At 42.2% G+C, this 21,754-nt stretch overlaps 1 protein-coding gene across 2 annotated transcripts in view; it reads left to right on the forward strand.

The window, feature by feature from the left end:
- Positions 1–21,754, forward strand: part of LOC139397351 (protein TANC1-like) — a 224,846-nt gene that overhangs the window by 44,187 nt on the left and 158,905 nt on the right. For both annotated transcript variants that reach the window (XM_071144111.1, XM_071144118.1), the window contains exon 2: positions 6,172–6,381. In XM_071144111.1, coding sequence (XP_071000212.1) covers positions 6,172–6,381 — 210 coding nt within the window. The remainder of the gene's footprint in view (positions 1–6,171; positions 6,382–21,754) is intronic.

The following is a 21,754-nucleotide window of genomic DNA, read 5'->3' on the forward strand; positions in this document are numbered from 1 at the left end:
AGCCCTGGGTCAGATGGCAGTGCAGCCACCAAGACACAAAGCCAACAGGCCGTCCAGCCAGCAACTTATTCAAGGCCAGCTTTTATGTGGCGCCTCTTGTTTTCAAAACTATCAGTCCTAATTACAGCTTTGTCATAATGTCTTTAGCATACAATATGCCTGAGATGTAATGCCCACTGTCTAGTATCGCTGCACAAATGAGCACTACAAAGGAGGTTTTATGATCTGTCATTCAGTCAAGGATTGGTATTTAGTTTTACTAGCGGAAAAGATGCAAGTGACTGTTAGGATTGTAAACAGGTCCAGCTCTTGAAATGTGCGAATAGACTCTCGTACTGAGAGTTTTAGGAATTTGGGCTTACATCATTTACTGGCACGCAGGGCAAACTGAAGTCACTATTGGCACCCCTGCATAACTGGAGCACAGTGATAGAAGGGGTCTCCCTCCCTCTCAGAGCCCCTTAGTGAAATACATCCCTCCTCTTTGATGTCTACTTCTCAAAAGTGCTATTGTAATACGGTAGCAATGTTTGTATTAATTGCCCTAGTAACTCTTAGCAGTTCTGGGTTCATCATGAATGGAGGGGTTCTCTGTCTCTCTCTATCTGCCCTTCTCCCTGTCGTATAACACCCTGACACGGTGGTGAAACTGTGTGATCATTAGTTACTGCACACATCTAGCATAGCAACGGATGAGGTCCTGCTTCAACTGCTTGACCTCTGATTGCTTGGCCTGTGGTTGTGCCCATCTCAATGATTCAATGGTCTTAACAAAATCCTTTCCTGTCTATTCACAACTCACATAGTCTTCATAGTAGCGGTTTAGGCATTTTGTCTAATTAAAGTAACAGATATTGTTTCATTAATAGTCTAGTTTAGTGGTAGTGAAGATATAGACTGAGATCAGCTCGTAAATCCTGGAATTGGACACAAAAAGAATCAGCATCTACTGTACCATAGAATACTGTAGAATTCTCTGTCTTGGAGTACTGTTTCCCCTGTCTCTGGGTGGCGTAATGGGTCGAGATGAGTCCCTGAGTGTCTTTAAGGTGTCTTTAGTCTAGGATTGGGCCCCCTTTCATGTGTGCTTGGAGCAACCTGTTCTATTCATGTCAGTGTTCCGTTGGGGCTGTTTAAACAAGCTCAATAGCTACTGACAGTGGCTCTGTGTTTTTGGCTCTTCTGCATTGACATGTTGTCAGGTTCAGTACCTAATGAAATACAAATCTGAAAATTAGCCTAGCAGATCATTGATTCTGTACAAATGCGTCATGTTTGTTAGCCGTTCAGTAATAACCCATTCACTGATCTGTGTGTTGTATCTGTTGACTATGGATGGTAATCTCTGGTCAGTAGGCCTTTGACCAGGTCATGGGGACTGCAGGGCTCAGCTGTATGGTCGAACACTTCACAAGCGACTGGAATCATACAGAGGTGTCATTGCACTGGGCCCCATATTCTGTTTCTGGCATTCTTCTTTATTTAATAGCCCTTTAAGCAAGACAGCTTTGTGTCTCCCGTTGCGAGGCTCCAGGGAGAACACAGCGCTATGTTGCTGATTATTCCCAGCAGCCAACATTAATTTCCCCTAGGAACTGAGCAAAGTCCTGGCTGGCCTTTAGCAGCAGAACACCAGCCTCCTGATCTTCTCCCATTGGTTCATCCTCATGGTCCAGACTGGCGTCATGGGCTTCGTCCCAAATGGCAGCCTATTCCCTATATAGAGCACTGCTTTTGACTAGGGACCAAAATGTTCTGATTAAAAGTAGTGTACTGTGTAGGGAATAGGGTGACATTTGTGACAAAGCCCATGGATTATCTGGGAAAAGGGACCCAAACAAGAGGCTGACATGGTCCTTAGAACATAGCCAAGCCTAACAGGCATGTGGCTCCCCACATCTATGATTATGATCCAGCCTGCTCTTTCTGTTGACGCATGAGCAACAACACTATTGGAGGTTAATCATTCAGACATTTTAACGTGTGGTTGGTTAGATGAGAGCTTGAGAGGGCAGCATTTCTATTCAACAGAAGATATTACTTATTGAGAATGGTCTTTCCATTCGAAGTTGGCTTCGGTAAAGGCTCTACATTTTCCATTTAGAACTGGGCTAGCGGCTAGTTGGAATCATTAATGGGTCTTGAGCAAGGTCATCCCTAGTGAACTAAACTCCACTCCATGGTGAAGAAAGTTTCTGATGAACTTCAACAACGGTGTGGAGCTGAGACCAGGCTTTGTGGAATCTAGCTGTGACTACAGTACATTGATTCGCCCTTGAGCAAGGTCATCCCTAGTGAACTAAACTCCACTCCATGGTGAAGAAATTTTCTGATGAACTTCACCAACGGTGTGGAGCCGAGACCAGGCTTTGTGGAATCTAACTCCGACTACAGTATATCGATTCGCCCAAGGTCAATACTTTAAAAAGTATAATTATAAAATGCCCACCTTGTACCCATGTTTGTCGTCGGTAGTTGCGTGCCTTTCTTTGTTTGCTGAAATCATTACTTTTTCAATAAATGTTAAACAATACCACCACCGACCGTTTCCTTGTTGAGATTAAATGGAAACGTGCTCATTTGAGCTAATTTGCCATCTTAGAGCAACGGCAATGAGCAAACAGTCAGTGTTATTATTTCATTAACGTTTACTGAGAAAGTATGGTTTCAGCAAACAAAGAAAGGCACATATTGGGGGGGAATTTTATAATTTACATTCTTTTAGATATTGACCTTCAAGTCTTGTAGTCAGAGCTCGATTCCACAAAGCCTGGTCTCGGCTCCACGCCGTTGGTGAAGTTCATCATAAACTTCCTTCACCATGGAGTGGAGTTTAGTCCGCTAGGTTGTCCCTAGCCAGAACTCCAAGGAACTGTTTGGGAGAAACAGTCTTGGCTTAGTGCTCACTGGATCTAACACAGTGTCACGTTCTGACCTTAGTTCCTTTGTTTTGTCTTTTGTTTTAGTATGGTCAGGGCGTGAGTTGAGTGCGTTGTCTATGTTCGTTTTTCTATGATTTTCTATTTCTGTGTTTGGCCTGGTATGGTTCTCAATCAGAGGCAGCTGTCAATCGTTGTCCCTGATTGAGAACCATATTTAGGTAGCCTGTTTTCGAGTGTGTTTTATGGGTGGTTGTTTTCAGTCTTTGTGTGTCTACACCAGACAGATCTGTTCCGGTTGTTTCTTTGTTATTCAGTGTTCAGTTTACTGAATTAAAAAGATGAACACGTACCACGCTGCGCAGTGGTCCTCACCTTATTCCACCGACGACGGCCGTTACACACAGGAATGAGTGTGTAGCCTACATGATGGGGAAAACTCCAAGCTATAGCTGAGGCCATTCGGGAAGTATTCGGAAAGCATTCAGACCCCTTGACTTTTCCCACATTTTCTTACGTTACAGCCTTATACTAAAATGGATTTTTAAAAATCCTCTTATCAATCCACAAACAATACCCCATAATGACGAAGCAAAACAGGTGTGATGCTTGACATTCAGGCAAAAGAGTTCAATCTTGGTTTGATCAGACGAGATAATTTTGTTTCTCATGGTCTGAGAGTCGTTTAGGTGCCTTTTGGCAAACTCCAAGCATGCCGTCATGTGCCTTTTACTGAGGAGTGGCTTTCGTTTGGCCACTCTACCATAAAGACCTGATTTAATGCAGTGCTGCAGAGATGGTTGTCCTTCTGGAAGGTTCTCCCTTCTCCACAGAGGAACTCTGGAGCTCTGTCAGAGTGACCATAGGGTTCTTACTCACCTCCCTGATCAAGGCCCTTCTTCCCCGATTACTCAGTTTGGCCAGGCGGTCAGCTCTAGGAAGAGTCTTCTTCCATTCAAGAATGATGGAGGCCTCTGTGTTCTTGGAGACCTTCAATGCTGCAGATTTTTTTGGTAGCCTTCCCCAGATCCTGTCTCAGAGCTCTACGGAGAATTCCTTCGACCTCATGGCTTGGTTTTTGCTCTGACATGCACTGTCAACCTTATATAGACAGATGTGTGCCTTTCCAAATCATGTCCAGTCAATTGAATTGACCACAGGTGGACTCCAATGAAGTTGTAGAAGCATGTCAAGGATGATCAATGGCAACAGGATGCACCTGAGCTCAATTTCGAGTCACATAGCAAAGGGTCTGAATTCTTATGTAAATAAGGTATTTCTGTTTTACATATTTATACATTTGCAAACATTTCAAACAACCTGATTCTCTTTGTCATTATGGGGTATTGTGTGTAGATTGCTGAGGAATTGTTTTTATTTAACCCATTTTAGAATAAGGCTGTAACGTAACAAAATGTGGAAACAGTCATGGGGTCTGAATACTTTCTGAAGGCACTGTACTTGCAGAACAGGTTATCATGTTTTCTTTTTCATGAAGGAATGCTTGATTGAGCTAAGCATTCCGTGATAAATAGGAAGTTACCCTTATTTTCTCCCACAGATTGGGGGTACATGGGAACATGAGGGCTCCATCCTGTACTCCAAACCTATCATTGCCTCCCATGTTTTGGGAGATTAGCCTACAGGGTACTGAGTTCTTGTTAAGGCTTATCAGTCCAATGGACTCAGAGGAGACCTGAAAGGGCACTTTCCCACAGGTTAGGTTATCTGGTGTTAGCTGGAGTCTCTAGAGCAGGGTTACCCGTAGGTGGTTTTATGTGGCCCCTCAAGTTTTTAAAAAGACTGTAACAGATTAAAAAATACAGTAAAAACACCAGGAAATCAGCTCCAAGTGATTTTAATTTAAGAAATCTGTTTCCAAGTATTCCCATACATAATAGAGACACGTTATTGTATACAACTTAGCAAGGTTTGAAATTATTACATTTTAGCCAAACATCATATATTTTTGAGCATCTTGCTGTCAATTTGCAGTCTACAAATTATTTGTCATTTTGTTACGGACCCCTGACCATCCGCTCAAGAATAAAATCAGACCGTGGCTGAATCTAGTTGATGATCCCTTCTGTAGAGTTCTGTACAGTGTAGATATAGTACTCTGTTTTGGAGTAGCCTATTGCATCAATAACTGCAGCTTTCTTGCCTTTAGCGTCTCAAGTTCAAGCTGCTCCAACCCGAACCACTGAATTAATTATATTACTTCTGGATCATTATTCATTCCTCACACATTAGCTGTACAATGAATTTACTAGAATGCTCTCAGTATTGTACTGAGCCAAAACAGTATTTTGCTAATATTTGTTCAGTTAGTTTAACCAAAGGTTTTTGGATCAATGAGTCACACGTGTTATCTCAGCTCCATGGTCAATGACACCACTCTTATTTATGCTGCAAACTGGGTGTCTTGCCACATCATGAGCCCCATTGCATATCATAGTGGGCCCATGACCTCTGGTTAAACCACACAGCATGTGGCTCCATTCACTCTTAATGTGTGTGTCTGACTCAGTCCTGGTCTATCACTGATCATGATCACTCCCTGGACCTTGATTTGAGAACGCTTATCTTGGTTTCTGAAAGACATCTGAAATTGTCAGTTTGATTTCATAGTGTGGCTAGGCACAATGTCTCCATTAGCAGAAAGCCTCCCTAAGAGGGGGGTTTGTTCTGCTGTCCCAATGCCTTCAACTTCATTAGATACTCAGGAGTCCACATGTCTGGTAAAATCTGATCTCAAATCAGTTTTTTTCCTCATGGAGATTTTGAATGGTCTGATGTATTTCATTTGTAATTTTCTCTTCGAAAATGTATGCTTAGCTTATATAATCAGGTTTGGTGAATAATATTGATGAGGCAAAAAATCAATACAGTTACATATTGCAATATTTCTTTGACTCCAAATATTGATTTGTTAAAAATAAGTTAGCATTAACTAGCACTAGTTAACTCCGGTAGTTGTCACCCAATAGCTTGTTCTCCATCTTCTTTTTAAATAGTGAGCCAAGATGTTTTCTGAACTTTTATTTCCATGACTAATCCAAACTCATTTTCTCATGCTCTCTCTAGTCTCTCTGCAGCAGACATATAGTGAGCAATTTGTTTGGAACATCAAATCGCAATAAAATCGCAGTATCGAATCGCAATACATATAGAATTGTAAGAATCACAATTAATATCGTATCGGCACCTAATATCGTATCGTGAGGTCCCTGGAAATTCCCAGCCCTAGGGAATAATGTCCTAAACAGTGTCCTCCATCTTCTCTTCTCAGCGGGTGAGCTCCACATTGCACAGCGCAGGTGCCTGTCTGGCGGAGGTGCCCCCCAGACACATGAGCCTGGAGGCCTCCACCGCCCCTACTCCCCAGAGGATGTGTTCAGACTGAGCCTGGCCAAGGGCGTGTCCATGTCTCTGCCCTCCTCACCCTTGCTGCCTCGCCAGCCCTACATGATGCCCTCGCGCTCTAGCAAGAGATCCCCAGGTACTGTACTGCACTACGTCCATCCAACCTCACCACACCTCACCCATCATCACTCCTCCTCATCCCACCCCTCCTCACCACACTCCTCCTCACCCCACCCCTCACTTCTAGGCTTACAGCACTATACTATTACTGCAGTAGCTACACCACTACACTTACATTTACAAGTCCAGGCGTGAAGTGCTATGAGCATTTCCTGTTTCTCTGTTCTTGTAATCCCAGGCTGGGACTGGTTCAGTCTCAGTGGACGTCTTCTGAAAGTGATGTTTGCTGTCTTCCTTCAGATGTTATTGTGTCAATGCTGGACATCTGACAGCGCCTGAGGATCGACAATCCGTTTAGCTTTCAACCAGAATTTCTGTAGCTTCCAGCTTGTTTTTTGTCTTGCTTTGCTGTTGTTATACTTGAAAAATACCTTCTTACATAGACAGGGGGAAAATTATTGTCCATGCACTTGTATTCCTTTCATACTAAGACGTTTTTCCTCCAACTTTACCATACCGCCAACTTTATTCCGCCTTTTCTTTATAAACCGAAAGGTATTGCCGGTATCAAAGCCAAAACTTGTATTTTCGCCAAACGACCTAGTAATAATTTCGGTAAAGTTCTTCCTATGGCTTAGTATGCAAGGTAGCCGCAATGCTGAGGCGGCATTGGCACGCACTAGGCTCTTAAACTCTTGATGGTTGCCTGGCAGCGCCCTGTTACCATCCTCCTGGCATTTCTAAACTTTGCAAGACAGGTCACTTCACCCATCTCTTCACATAGCCCATCTCAAAGCATGCACTGTTTTCTTAACCACAACTGGATGAACTGGATGGATCCATAAATAACTACTGTTGGAATAGCCTAAATATCACCTAATGACAAAAATATTAGAATAAAGTAGTCTAATGCAATTGAAGGCATGTATCAAATTGTTGATTACTGAAAGTCATTCAATCCTTGTAATAAATATGAACCAATAGCCTACCCGTGTGTGGTCAACGAGATGATCATTTCAGCACTGTTGTCTTTGGTACAGCGCCACCGCGCTGCTTTGAGACAAGCGTAGGGACTTGTCTTCATAAATCAATAGGCCTGATGCCAGATTTTTCTTCTTCCACTGAATCATCATTTGGATGTTGGTTAGGCTATAATTAGGCTTGGAAAATGTTAGTTAATTTGAGGTGGGTGCTGCTCATGATCATCTTAACTAGTTGGCTCATTTAGGCCTTTTAGAACATTTTGCCAGCATGTTATGTAGTTTAACAAGCGGATTATTTTGCTCTTCAGTCGCTTAGTAGCCAATAGGCCTAGCCCTGACCAAAAGCCTGTGACTTCACTGACTTGTCTGATAATCAATCAATCTTATTTTGTTTCACTGAATCTCCCTCTGTATAGGCTATTTTGTTAATTGTTTCCTGGCTGGGCAAATAAGTAGAGGTGGTAGGCCTATAGCTCATCTATGTGTTTGCTCTATCGCTGATCAGACATATTTAGTGTGCAATAATGTAGCCTAAATCAAGGGTATAGACAATTCCAAAAGCCCACTGAGGTTGTGAAATGTTGAGCATGAGAGTCACATTCTTTTGAAAATAGTATTGCTATTATCTTCTAGTGGAGTGAGGTAGGTAAAACGTGGATAAAAAAAAGTATGGGCAGCGGTTCCACACGTTTACACGTCGGCATGCGCATGGGAGGTATAAAAGGAGTATGCAGGCAAGAATATGGTAAAAATGGGCCTGTTTGAAAGGAGGTCGTATAAACATTGCTCATTTTTGGGGGGGTCAAAATACCGTAAATCCTATGTGAAAGCAGTATTGGTCAATTCATTCAGCTTTTGTACTGTATTCAATCTCCATGTGATTTCATTGTGTTTGAGTTAGGGTAGAGGAGAGTAAAGGGTTTGTTTGTTTGTTTGTATCACTGTATCCCTCCTCTTCATCCCTCCATCCCTCCCACTTTATTTGATCAGCTTCTGTCAAGATGGTGGTCTTTACAGCGACGTAGTTTGTTGGCCATCTATTGGTTCTTAATGCGGGGCATGTGTACAGTATGTATACACAGTGTCTAATTGTTGCTCCTCTTTATCTGCTCCCCTCTCTCTCCCATGTTGCGAACATGGCTGTCAACAGCTGTGGGTGTGTGCAGCCATCTTAAAAGCAGCCTGGGCCATTGTATCTGGACCTGTTTCAACCTGAGTCTTTGTATTGTGAAGACTTAGCAAAGAGGATAGAAATCCTTTAAGCGGTCACTCTGGTCCCCTGCACACATCTGGGAATCATCTGTGTGGTATCTACTCTTCAGTGGAGGCTGCTGAGGTGAGGACGGCTCATAATAATGGGTGGAACAGAGCAAATGGAATGGCATCAAACACGTGGAAGCCATGTGTTTGATGTATTTGCTACTTAGTCCATTCCAGCCATTACCACAAGCCTGTCCTCCCCAATTAAGGTGCCACCAACCTCCTGTGCTACTCTTTGTTTTAAGTGCTCTATGCTTTGATCCAGCATTTAGTATAAGATGTGCTGGTAAGTAGGCCTTTGGCCTCTAGATCCAACTAGGCCACTGGTCTAATTTCAGAGCAAGGCTATATTTTCTATACCTCAACAAATGCTTCTCGCATCAGTAACATAACTTTATTTTGGAGATTGAAATGTGGAAATCTCTACGGACGAGGTACATTTTACTCACTTCAACTGTATTGGAAATTGGAACCATATTTTGTTAAATTTTTGCCTGTTTGGAATGAGGTTTCTAATGGGGAGTATCCTGTTCTAATTTCAGCTACAGAGCTTGGGAATAGTACTCTCTGATCCAGACTGTTTTCATTTGAGAGATTGTGGTTGCCACAGATTTTTTTTTCATCTCAAACCTCATTTGCTATCCTCTTTTTCCACAATTCTCTCCACACAGCGCTCTCCGATTCTAACGTTGGATTTGTGAGTTTATAAAGCAAACTGCATATGTTATGCAAATCAACTTCGTTTTCAAAAAGAGGCCTTCGAAACTGCAAAATATGCTTACTCAGTAGTTTATTGTGCTAAAAAGAGAATCGGTAGCTGTATTTGTTAAAGCCAAGGAAAACCGGTGTCAAGTCGAGCAATGTGAAATCCACATCTGAATGTGTTATACGTTTGTCTAAGCAGTGTACAGTCCCCTCTGACTCACCTACCACTCAACTTAAAAAACACCTTTTATTCTTCATCCTCCAGGCGGTATTGGTATTTGCCGTGGTTGTTTTAAGCCCATCAAAGGCAGCTCTGATGAAAAGCACATTGACAGGAAAGAGGGGAAGAGTGAGAGAGAGAGGGGAGGACAGGGTTTGTGAAGGGGAACAGAACCCAGAGAGAGTGTCTATTTAGACACTCTGAAGGTAAAGAAGTACAAAATGCAGAATAGGAGAGAATTAATTAAGATGGTTCAGAAAATAAAGGAAAGGGGGATGGTTGAGGGTGGGCAGTCCACTGTCTCGCTCACAGATAAGTGACAGACTGGAGGGGGAGAGTTCTCACCTACAGTTAATAAACACATACCGTAGTAGTACTGTAGGAAATATCCCAGCTCTCACTAATAACAGGTTGCCATCTTGAATATGTTATTTTGGTCAAATACCTTCAGGGCAAACCTATAGCGAAAGCTTACCGTGGGAGAGCGGGTGTGTTTACTCTGCTGTAGTTTAGCAGTGTTTAACAAAGGGAAATGTCATGACCCAGTGACTTATCCTCTACAGACGCCGTGTCAGAGAGGTCGACAGAGAGAGAGAGAGATGTTTGTAAGTGAAACCAGATTGTGCTGATTCATCAGGGCAGCTCAGAAACATGCCTAGAATTACCGTGACAGAGCTCCCTGCAACTCAGGGAGGAAGGCTCAGGGGGAGTCCTGTCACCCCCACACTACTCAACCCACCCATCTCTATACCCTGCTGCTCATCCTACCCCCATACTCCTCATCCATCCACTATGACCTTTTTGGGAAGTGGTTGCTCTGATCACGACGCCTTTGTGGCTTGCTTCATTTCCTGACAGATTGGATAATCTATAGCATTGTGGTGAAAGGCTTGATTTTAACGGGCGTCCTTTCATGAAGACTTCACAGAAACAACCCAGAAAATACTGCGGGCCAATTAAGAGCGTGACGAATTCCCGAGCCACATGGGCCTGGTGGTGCTGCTCACTGCTGCTGCTTTGATCAGCTAAGTAGAGAGCTGACAATGAACGCAGTGCAGACATGTGTTGCACAGGACCTCCAGTGTACAGTCTGAAGTTTACAGGTCTGGTGGAGGCTGGCCCATTCGAAGTTAGGGGCTCAGCCTTCAGCCTCAGGAAAGTGTGACTGACTGCCTCTGCTCTGACTGCCAGTGGGACATGATGGAATCCTGGGCAACTCCACAGTGACCTCCTCTGGTCATGTCGGGTCACTGTGTTTTTCATCAGTGATTCCCTCCTGCCTCGAGTCTTCAAGGTCGTAACCGTCCAGCCAGGCTCTGTCTGAACCGGCCCTCCCTGTCTCCCTGATGACTTTCTGGGTGCTGGGAGTAGATGAGCAACATTCAAACACCCCACCTCCTCTCAGCCGTACACACATCTATACGCACATCAGACGTCCTGCCTACCAGATTTGCCAATAACAGCTCTGCTTCCGTCCCAATTACAGGCTTTACTAGTGACATTGAATTTCAACTAAGGCGATAGAGTGGGGAGAGTAGAGTTTACGCTCTGCTCACCCCAACAGAGAGGATAGGTGAATGGACATTGTGAGGCACGTGGACAACAATTAGGCGTATACTTAGCCATCTTGACACGCTTTTTGGAAACATAAAACAGCAGATCATATCGTATGTATTACCATTCTGGGCTGCTTATCGTTTTAATCTGCATGTACAGTGCCTTCTGAAAGTATTCACAACCCTTGGATTTTTCTACATTTTGTTGTGTGACAGTCTGAATTTAAAATGGATTAAATGTATATGTTTGTCACTGGCCCACACACAATACCCCATAATGTCAAAGTGAATTTGTTTTTGACATTTTTACAAATTAATACAAATGTAAAGCTGAAATGTCTTTAGTCAATAAATATTCAACCCCTATCTTATGGCAAGCCTAAATTAAATTCAGGAGTAAACATTTGCTTAACAAGTCACATAAGTTGCATGAACTCTCTGTGTGCAATAATAGTGTTTAACATGATTTTTGAATGACTCCCTTATCTCTATACCCCCTACATACAATCTTCTGTTAAAATCAGATTCAACCACAAAAACCAGGGAGCTTATCCAATGCCTTGCAAAGAAGGTCACCTGTTGGTAGATGGGTACAAATTAAAAGACATTGAGTATACCTGTGAGCATGGTGAAGTTATTAATTACACTTTGGATGGTTTATAAATACACCCAGTCACTACAAAGATACAGGCGTCCTTCCTAACTCAGTTGCCGGAGAGGAAAGAAACTGCTCAAGGGTTTAACCAGGAGGCCAACGATGACTTTAAAACAGTTACAGAGTTTAATCACCCCTCTTTTCAGTCCGATGCAGCTAGCAACTGGAACGAGCTGCAAAAACACTCAAATTTGACAGTTTTATCACCATCTCTTCATTCAAAGACTCAATCATGGACACTCTTACTGACTGTTGTGGCTGCTTCACGTGATGTATTGTTGTCTCTATCTTCTTGCCCTTTGTGCTGTTGTCTGTGCCCAATAATGTTTGTACCATGTTTTGTGCTGCCACCATGTTGTTGTCATGTTGTGTTGCTACCATGCTGTGTTGTCATGTGTTGTTGTGTTGTCTTAGGTCTCTCTTTATGTAGTGTTTTGGAGTCTCTTGTCGTGATGTGTGTTTTTGTCCTATTTTTATTTTATTTTTAATCCCAGCCCCTGTCCTCGCAGGAGGCCTTTTGCCTTTTGGTAGGCCATCATTGTAAATAAGAATTTGTTCTTAACTGACTTGCCTAGTTAAATAAAGGTTAAATAAAAAATAATGTCTGTGATAGGAGAAAACTGAGGATGGATCAACAACTTTGTAGTTACTCCACAATACTAACCTAAAAAATATTCGAAAACATGCATCCTGTTTGCAACAAGGCACAAAAGTAATATTGCAAAAAATGTGGCAAAGCAATTATCTTTTTCTCCTGAATACAAAGTGTTATGTTTGGGGCAAATCGAATACAACACATTACTGAGACCTCTCTCCTATATTCAAGCATGGTGGTGGCTGCATCATGTTATGGGTATGCTTGTAATCGTTAAGGACTAGGGAGTTTTTCAGGATAAAAAAAAAACAGAATGTAGCTAAGCGCAGGCAAAATCCTAGTGGTTCACTCTGCTTTACATCAAACACTGGGAGATGAATTCACCTTTCAGTTGTACAATAACTTGAAACACTGCTTACCAAGAAGACAGTGAATGTTCCTGAGTGGCCAAATTAGTTTTGACTTAAATCTGCCTGTAGGTTGTCAAGCAATGATCAACAACTAATTTGACAGAGCTGGAAGAATTTAGAAAATAATAATAGGAAAATAATAAGGGGTAGATGGGTGAGAAAAAAATATATTTAATTCATTTTGAATTTAGGCTGTAACACAACAAAATGTGGAATAAGTCAAAGGGTATGAATAATTTCTGAAAGCACTGTATATGGAATAATGCTTGGGCAGACAGGTCCCTCATAGGACCATTTCACATGGAAATCATTTAAAATGTAACACTTTGATGGCCCCAGTTCTCTAATAATCAAAGGATTGTTTTTCTCGATCAGTCAGGCAGAGGTGCATCTGATCTGTGAAAGAGAGCATGGCGGCGCAGGACTCTTGGCACTGTAGTCTCAGTTTGATATCATCAGATCTGAGTCTTCCACCTTTGCCCAGCCACGCGTGTAAGTAACTGGCCACTGCCATTGATGGATCTGAGAAGACCCTGCTGCCATGATATACTATGTTTGGAAACGTCCTTGGACTAAACCTTACTACCAAATGTAAATTCCCTTAAACACTCCGACCCCTAAAGACTCCTCAAGTCCTGTGTTAGAATATATATAAGTCCTTTGTTATAATATATATACATTTTTTGGCCAACTTACCTTCACCTTGTGCTAGGGGTTGGAAGTGCATGTTAGTGGAATCAGATTCTGCACCACCTACAACAAAATACACAACAATACACAATTTAACCACCCCACTAATTGTACTGGTCTTTATTGGACTGGCTAGCTAAGCATACCTAACATGGACATTTCAATATTGTCAGCTTGCTGTTAGCTAACTAGCGTCACAAAATTGGCAGCAAGATTCCAAGCCAGCTGAGACTGCTGAGACCATAGATGATTTATACACATTTATCATTGCTACTAACACACAAATAAAATGACTTAGCTATATTGACAATTTTATTTTTAGTTAGAGTGTTTTCCAGAAAAGGGTGGAATAGATGGCTACCAAATTGAGATACTCTTTATTTGCTAACATTAGCCATCTTACGCTAGCCAATGTCATTCAAAGATAGAACAAACAAACATGATTACTCTGCTGAAGGTAGCTACCAGTCTAGCAGTGACTAATATGACATAGAGGAAATTTATTGACAGTGGGTATACCAAAAGATAGCTATATGATTTAGCTGATGCCTTTCAGAGTTCAATACAGGTCTGGAACGTTAGATAGCTAGCTAACTTACCCATCTAGGCTAGCTAATGTTAGGTTACCTCTAATTGTTAATCTTTCGTTTTGTTGTGAAGGGAAGAAAAATCGCTGTTATCATATCACTTCTCAGCTGTCGTCGAAATAGATTCCCCATCAGTTAAGCCTTTAATTCCCTATGATAATCTTTGGTCACCGCACCATCCTAGAGAAGATTTTGTGTTGGTCGTTGGAGATAAACAACGACATTATTCAAGTTTGTATCAGCATTCACTCTAAATGCCGGACTTTGTGGTTCACTATGAGCATCAAGGATTGCTCTGTACTTTGCTCCGTTCATCTTTCCCTCGATCCTGACTAGTCTCCCAGTCCCTGCCTCTGAATAACATCCCCACAGCATGACACGTGACACTTGGCATTCTTGTTTCTCATGTTCTGAGAGTCCTTCAGGTGCCTTTTGACAAACTCCAAGCGAGCTGTCATGTGACTTTTACTGAGGAGTGTCTTACTTTTGGTTACCCTCCAATAAAGTCCCGATTGGTGGAGTGGTGCAGAGATGGTTGTCCTTCTGGAAGGTACTCCCATTTTCACAGATGAACTCTGAAGCTCTGTCAGAGTCACCATCGGGTTCTTGGTCACCTCCCTGACCAAGGCCCTTCTCCCCCGATTGCTCAGTTTGGCCAGGCGGCCAGCTCTAGGAAGAGTCTTGGTGGTTCCAAACTTCTTCCATTTAATAATGATGGAGGCCATTGTGTTCTTGGGGACCTTCAATGCTGCAAAAAAAATGTGGTACCCTTCCCCAGATCTGTGCCTCGGCACAATCCTGTCTCGGAGCTCTACGGACAATTTATTCGTCCTCATGGCTTGGTTTTTGCTCTGACATGTACTGTCAACTGTGGGACCTTATACAGTGCCTTGCGAAAGTATTCGGCCCCCTTGAACTTTGCGACCTTTTGCCACATTTCAGGCTTCAAACATAAAGATATAAAACTGTATTTTTTTGTGAAGAATCAACAACAAGTGGGACACAATCATGAAGTGGAACGACATTTATTGGATATTTCAAACTTTTTTAACAAATCCAAAACTGAAAAATTGGGCGTGCAAAATTATTCAGCCCCCTTAAGTTAATACTTTGTAGCGCCACCTTTTGTTGCAATTACAGCTGTAAGTCGCTTGGGGTATGTCTCTATCAGTTTTGCACATCGAGAGACTGAAATTTTTTCCCATTCCTCCTTGCAAAACAGCTCGAGCTCAGTGAGGTTGGATGGAGAGCATTTGTGAACAGCAGTTTTCAGTTCTTTCCACAGATTCTCGATTGGATTCAGGTCTGGACTTTGACTTGGCCATTCTAACACCTGGATATGTTTATTTTTGAACCATTCCATTGTAGATTTTGCTTTATGTTTTGGATCATTGTCTTGTTGGATGACAAATCTCCATCCCAGTCTCAGGTCTTTTGCAGACTCCATCAGGTTTTCTTCCAGAATGGTCCTGTATTTGGCTCCATCCATCTTCCCATCAATTTTAACCATCTTCCCTGTCCCTGCTGAAGAAAAGCAGGCCCAAACCATGATGCTGCCACCACCATGTTTGACAGTGGGGATGGTGTGTTCAGGGTGATGAGCTGTGTTGCTTAACGTTTTGCATTGTTGCCAAAAAGTTCAATTTTGGTTTCATCTGACCAGAGCACCGTCTTCCACATGTTTGGTGTGTCTCCCAGGTGGCTTGTGGCAAACTTTAAACTACACTTTTTATGGATATCTTTAAGAAATGGCTTTCTTCTTGCCACTCTTCCATAAAGGCCAGATTTGTGCAATATACGACTGATTGTTGTCCTATGGACAGAGTCTCCCACCTCAGCTGTAGATCTCTGCAGTTCATCCAGAGTGATCATGGGCCTCTTGGCTGCATCTCTGATCAGTCTTCTCCTTGAATGAGCTGAAAGTTTAGAGGGATGGCCAGGTCTTGGTAGATTTGCAGTGGTCTGATACTCCTTCCATTTCAATATTATCGCTTGCACAGTGCTCCTTGGGATGTTTAAAGCTTGGGAAATCTTTTTGTATCCAAATCCGGCTTTAAACTTCTTCACAACAGTATCTCGGACCTGCCTGGTGTGTTCCTTGTTCTTCATGATGCTCTCTGCGCTTTTGACGGACCTCTGAGACTATCACAGTGCAGGTGCATTTATACGGAGACTTGATTACACACAGGTGGATTGTATTTATCATCATTAGTCATTTAGGTCAACATTGGATCATTCAGAGATCCTCACTGAACTTCTGGAGAGAGTTTGCTGCACTGAAAGTAAAGGGGCTGAATAATTTTGCACGCCCAATTTTTCAGTTTTTGATTTGTTAAAAAAGTTTGAAATATCCAATAAATGTCGTTCCACTTCATGATTGTGTCCCACTTGTTGTTGATTCTTCACAAAAAAACACAGTTTTATATCTTTATGTTTGAAGCCTGAAATGTGGCAAAAGGTCGCAAAGTTCAAGGGGGCCGAATACTTTCGCAAGGCACTGTATGTGACCGACCATCTCAAATCGGTCTTATGTAGCAAAATTTGAAATTGTGTTTTTTACATTGGATATAAGTAGAGACTACAAAATGTTATATATCATACACTACAGTTGAGGAACAATGGGAAAGTAATTTTGCTTTGGAAGTTGATAAACCTATAAAGTCACTTTTGAGAAAATGGCCTTTGAATGTTTTGGTACTACTATTGGAGAAAGAGAGATGGACAGACAGAGAGCGAACAAGCACAGGGACACGGTTGGTTGCTATTCCCCTGGCACAACACAATGTATTTTTTCCTTTCAAAAGGTACATGCACACGATATTGATTTAATGCATCTGGGTTGCGTTTGGACCACTAACCTTTCTTATTATGTCAAGGAAAGCAATTGGAATGGGTTATCTAAATAGGAAATAAATAGTTTGGGTGGGTTATAGAATAGCACTGCTTGAGGGACTATTGATTTGAAGAGACCAAAGGGATTTTATGACTAGTAAATATTGGCGTTACATGAAGGAGGTGGGGAGTCACTCAACAGGATATTGGTACAGTAGGCAACACAGAGAAGATTGGATTTGTGTCAACAAATAATTCATAGAGCACTGTTGACAGGTGGTGATTGATTAAGTACTAAAGTAATGGTTTAGCATGGCTATGTGTTTTCCAGTACATTTCATAGTTAAACCAAATACGTTAATAAGATGTAATATATACAGTTAATTTAGTGCTTAAGTTAGGTTAATGCTCAAACTGATATACCCGTCTGTATCTGTCACAAGGCTTTCATAATGCGACTGATATTGATAATTACCTTTTCATCAGAGGGCGACATTCATTTCCATGCTCAAGCCTCTGCTAAATGTTTTTTCTCAATATTCATTTTCCTCTGCTATGCCAAATAGATTTTAGGCTCTCGTCCAAGACGGAACATTTGAAATTATAAATTGTTCTTTCTGGTAAGATTTGTTATTACTTTAACTGTCCATTGGGTCTTACAATACATTTTTTTGTCTCTGTCGAGGGGATGAATTTGCACGTCTCCTGAAGTCACCTCTACAGTATTAGCCCAGCAGTTACATGGCTGCCTCAGGGGATATTGATGTGTTTCTGTGGGCTGTGGTAGAAAGGCTGTGGATACGTCCCAAATGGCACCCTGTTCTCTTTATATTGCACTACTTTTGACCAGGACTCATATGGATGAAATGTTTATACATTTACTGAAAAACAATACTATGGTGCCTGGTGAAGGGTTTCATTTAACTCATTATCTAGAACAGAGAGGGTTAGAATAGACATGACTATTAAACTTAGAAAGCATTTTACACATTTGCAATACCCCCATACGGGTTAGTATACTAAATTCATTGCATTGTCCTGAATGATAATGGTTATGACTAAAATAGTATGTAAACTCAGCAAAAAAAGAAACGTCCCAATTTCAGGACCGTGTCTTTAAAAGATCATTTGTAAAAATCAAAATAACTTCACAGATCTTCATTGTAAAGAGTTTAAACACTGTTTCCCATGTTTGTTCAATGAACCATAAACAATTAATGAACATGCACCCGTGGAATGGTTGTTAAGATACTAACAGCTTACAGACGGTAGGCAATTAAGATCACCGTTATGAAAACTTAGGACACTAAAGAGACCTTTCTACTGACTGAAAAACACCAAAAGAAAGATACCCAGGGTCCCTGCTCATCTGCGTGAACGCATGCTGCAAGGAGGCAAGAGGACTGCGGATGTGGTCAGGGCAATAAATTGCAATGTCCGTATTGTGAGATGCCTAAGACAGCGCAACAGGGAGACAGGATGGACAGCTGATCGTCCTCGCAGTGGCAGACCATGTGTAACAACACCTGCACAGGATCAGTACATCCGAACATCACACCTGCGGGACAGGTACAGGATGGCAACAACAACTGCCCGAGTTACACCAGGAACGCACAATCCCTCCATCAGTGCTCAGACTGTCCACAATAGGCTGAGAGAGGCTGGACTGAGGGCTTGTAGGCCTGTTGTAAGGCAGACACCACCAGCAACAACGTCGCCTATGAGCACAAACCCACCGTTGCTGGACCAAACAGGACTGGCAAAAAGTGCTCTTCACTGACGAGTCGCGGTTTTGTCTCACCAGGGGCGATGGTCGGATTCGCGTTTATTGTTGAGGGAATGACCGTTACACCGAGGCCTGTACTCTGGAGCTGGATCGATTTGGAGGTGGAGGGTCCATCATGGTCTGGGGTGGTGTGTCGCAGCATCATCGGACTGAGCTTGTCATTGCAGGCAATCTCAATGTTGTGTGTTACAGGGAAGACATCCTCCTCCCTCATGTGGTACCCTTCCTGCAGGCTCATCCTGACATGACCCTCCAGCATGAATGCCACCAGCCATACTGCTCATTTTGTGCGTGATTTCCTGCAAGACAGGAATGTCAGTGTTCTGCCATGGCCATCGAAGAGCCCGGATCTCAATCCCATTGAGCATGTCTGGGACCTGTAGGATCGGAGGGTGAGGGCTAGGGCCATTCCCCCCATAAATGTCCGGGAACTTGCAGGTGCCTTGGTGGAAGAGTGGGGTAACATCTCACAGCAAGAACATTATGTTCATACAAATATTTACACGTTAAGTTTGCTGAAAATAAACACAGTTGACAGTGAGAGGACTTTTCTATTTTTGCTGAGTTTATGTCTACTCGTGCATCATGAATCATGTCAAACATTATGTTGAAGGAATCATCTTCTATGATACCTGATGGGTTTATTAGAATAGAAGGGCAAAGATAAGGCTATGGGATCTGTGTCTCGCTCTCCCCATTTGTTTTGTATGAGAGAGGAACTGACCAATGATCAATGTAACACACTTGTAACTGAGTCTGTTGTTGCGAAACATAATTTCCAACGGTCTTTTATCTCAGTCTGAATACATTGTTTCACTGCTGAGTTGTAGAATTGTTGTAGAAACAGAAAGAAGGATATTGTCAGAGGTCTCCTTTTGTTGTTGCCACACAGAGCCATGTTGTGTCTCATGAAGAGTTGAAATGTCATAGTCCGGAGTCAAGAATGTGGAAAACTCATTAAACACATTTTGAAAGCTTAGATAAATCCCCCCATCCCTCATGGGGGATTGACATCAACTGGACAATATTTCATATTTTAATGCTTTTCCTAGCTACGTTTATGCAGCGTTATAGCTTGTTTGTATGCTATTTGGGGGCTTGCACTTGTGTGAAGCTCTTGCAAGTACGTGTGTGTGTGTGGCGCGCACACACGAATGTGTCACAGCTCAGTGGTCATGGCCCTCTGAGCTTCACCACAGTGAGGGCCAGTATGCAGAGTGCTCGTTACATCATGCTTGGCTGCCTCTCTCCCGTTGAGACCAGACCACTCTGCTTGGCTCCTCTGCATGCCCCTACATAGCGACCCCCCCCTGCCCTGTCCTCTCTTTCCTTTGGGTAAAGTTTGAAACCTTTACATTTCCTTGGGGTAAGCACATATCTATAAGGTGATCACCGTTACTTTCACCAATCCAACCCATTCAGGTCTATGGTTATTTCATGGAAGGCAGAAAGGAAGGATGCATTTCTGAAGTATTCGAACAGGGCACTGGTCTCCCAGCTGTATGTCTAATATCTCTTCTCCACATTGGATTCCAGACAACTAGGAAGTCACACCCTACTAAACAGTAGGCTGTTATTTGATAGTGTGTTGTTTATCCAAAAACAACACAGGTGGAATCATGTATTGCATTGTGTTGTGTATATGGCAGGAATGCTGCTTGTCCAGCCACACATTTTTGTCCCTTTCAAACCCACTGAACCATCAGAGCTCTGCTGAATTAAGAGAAACTGCCTCGCTCCTGTATGCATCCCAAATGGCACCCTATGCCCTACATAGTACACTACTTTTGGTGAAAGGTAGTGCACTATATAAGAAAAAGGATACCCTTTGGGACATATCCCTGGTTTGTTTTCCATGGTACTGTTATTATGACATTTTCCTTCCCTCGCTCCCTCCCTCTCTCCCTGTGTTCAGTTCTATTTCGTTCTGCTTTCTTCCCCTCCTGTGATGAGCTTACAATTGCCCTTGGAGGAAATCACACTGAGATAATACTTATTTGTCCTCTCTGCGAGGGGTCTGCGGAGAGCGCATGCATTTTTATTTGTTAGGATTGGCTGAGAGAGTCAATATAAATATGTGTCTAAATGTGGCACCCTATTCCCTATAGTGCAGTACTTTTGAATAGGGATGTGACCATCATTTTTTTTCTTCATGTTTAAAATGCATTTTTTTTCTCTTGGTTTTCCGTTAAAAAGATAAGAAAATGTCATAAAATGCCACGTGAAATCCTATTGCGTTTTATGACCACCAGAATCCGTTTTTGGCTGCATGTGAAATATTGTCCCGAAGACAACCGTTCATTCACATTGACTCTAGTGTTCCTTCCATTTGTTATGTGCATTAGAGACTCACAAAAAAAATACATCTAAGTTATTTTCCCTATATTCTCTTTTCCCTCCATTACATGTCTCTCACGCAATTTCGATCCAACCACTCCCTCTACACACCCGCGTGCTGCGTAAAACATATCTAACTGATGGAATACACATACCAAACTGTAGAAAAGCTACATTCCTAGCCAAATCAATACCGCTTTAGCACAAACTCTAAATGGACTGGTTGATTAATCTAGGGAAATATGTGCTCCAGGCACTAATTTTGGAAAAGTAGATGCGTCCCATCTATTTTAGCCTTTTTTTGTGAAGTGTGCAGCTATAGTGTGCCATTTAGAATAGGTTACAACCTCCCCTAAACCTAGGCAGGTTCCAGACTGAAATATGCAACAAAATTATTGTTTTGATGAAGGCAAATAGCATATTCATTAGTCTAGGAGCCTACTTTGTTTCATGTTTAACAAAATCCTGCCCACCAAGTTTAAGCTTACAAATCAAACACAGGGCAAAGGAAAACACACTCCAAATGCTGATATCTATTGGTTAAAAGGAAATAATTGTTGCTTTCTAATGCTGTTAACTATATGTCTCAACTCCCATTATAAAGGGAATAACACCCTATTGAAACAGGAGTAAATGGTGAACAGTGATATTGAGAAAGACGCGCCTGTTTCAGTAGCACGAATGTCGCTTGCAGCCCTTCATTTAGCAAATTAGCTCTCAACTCAAGTAGGCCATTGGCAATGGCTGCATGTCAACTGCAGTAATTTCTGTAA

The sequence above is a fragment of the Oncorhynchus clarkii genome, chromosome 3 (assembly GCF_045791955.1).
Source record: "Oncorhynchus clarkii lewisi isolate Uvic-CL-2024 chromosome 3, UVic_Ocla_1.0, whole genome shotgun sequence".
In the NCBI taxonomy this organism is placed as follows: Eukaryota; Metazoa; Chordata; class Actinopteri; order Salmoniformes; family Salmonidae; genus Oncorhynchus; species Oncorhynchus clarkii.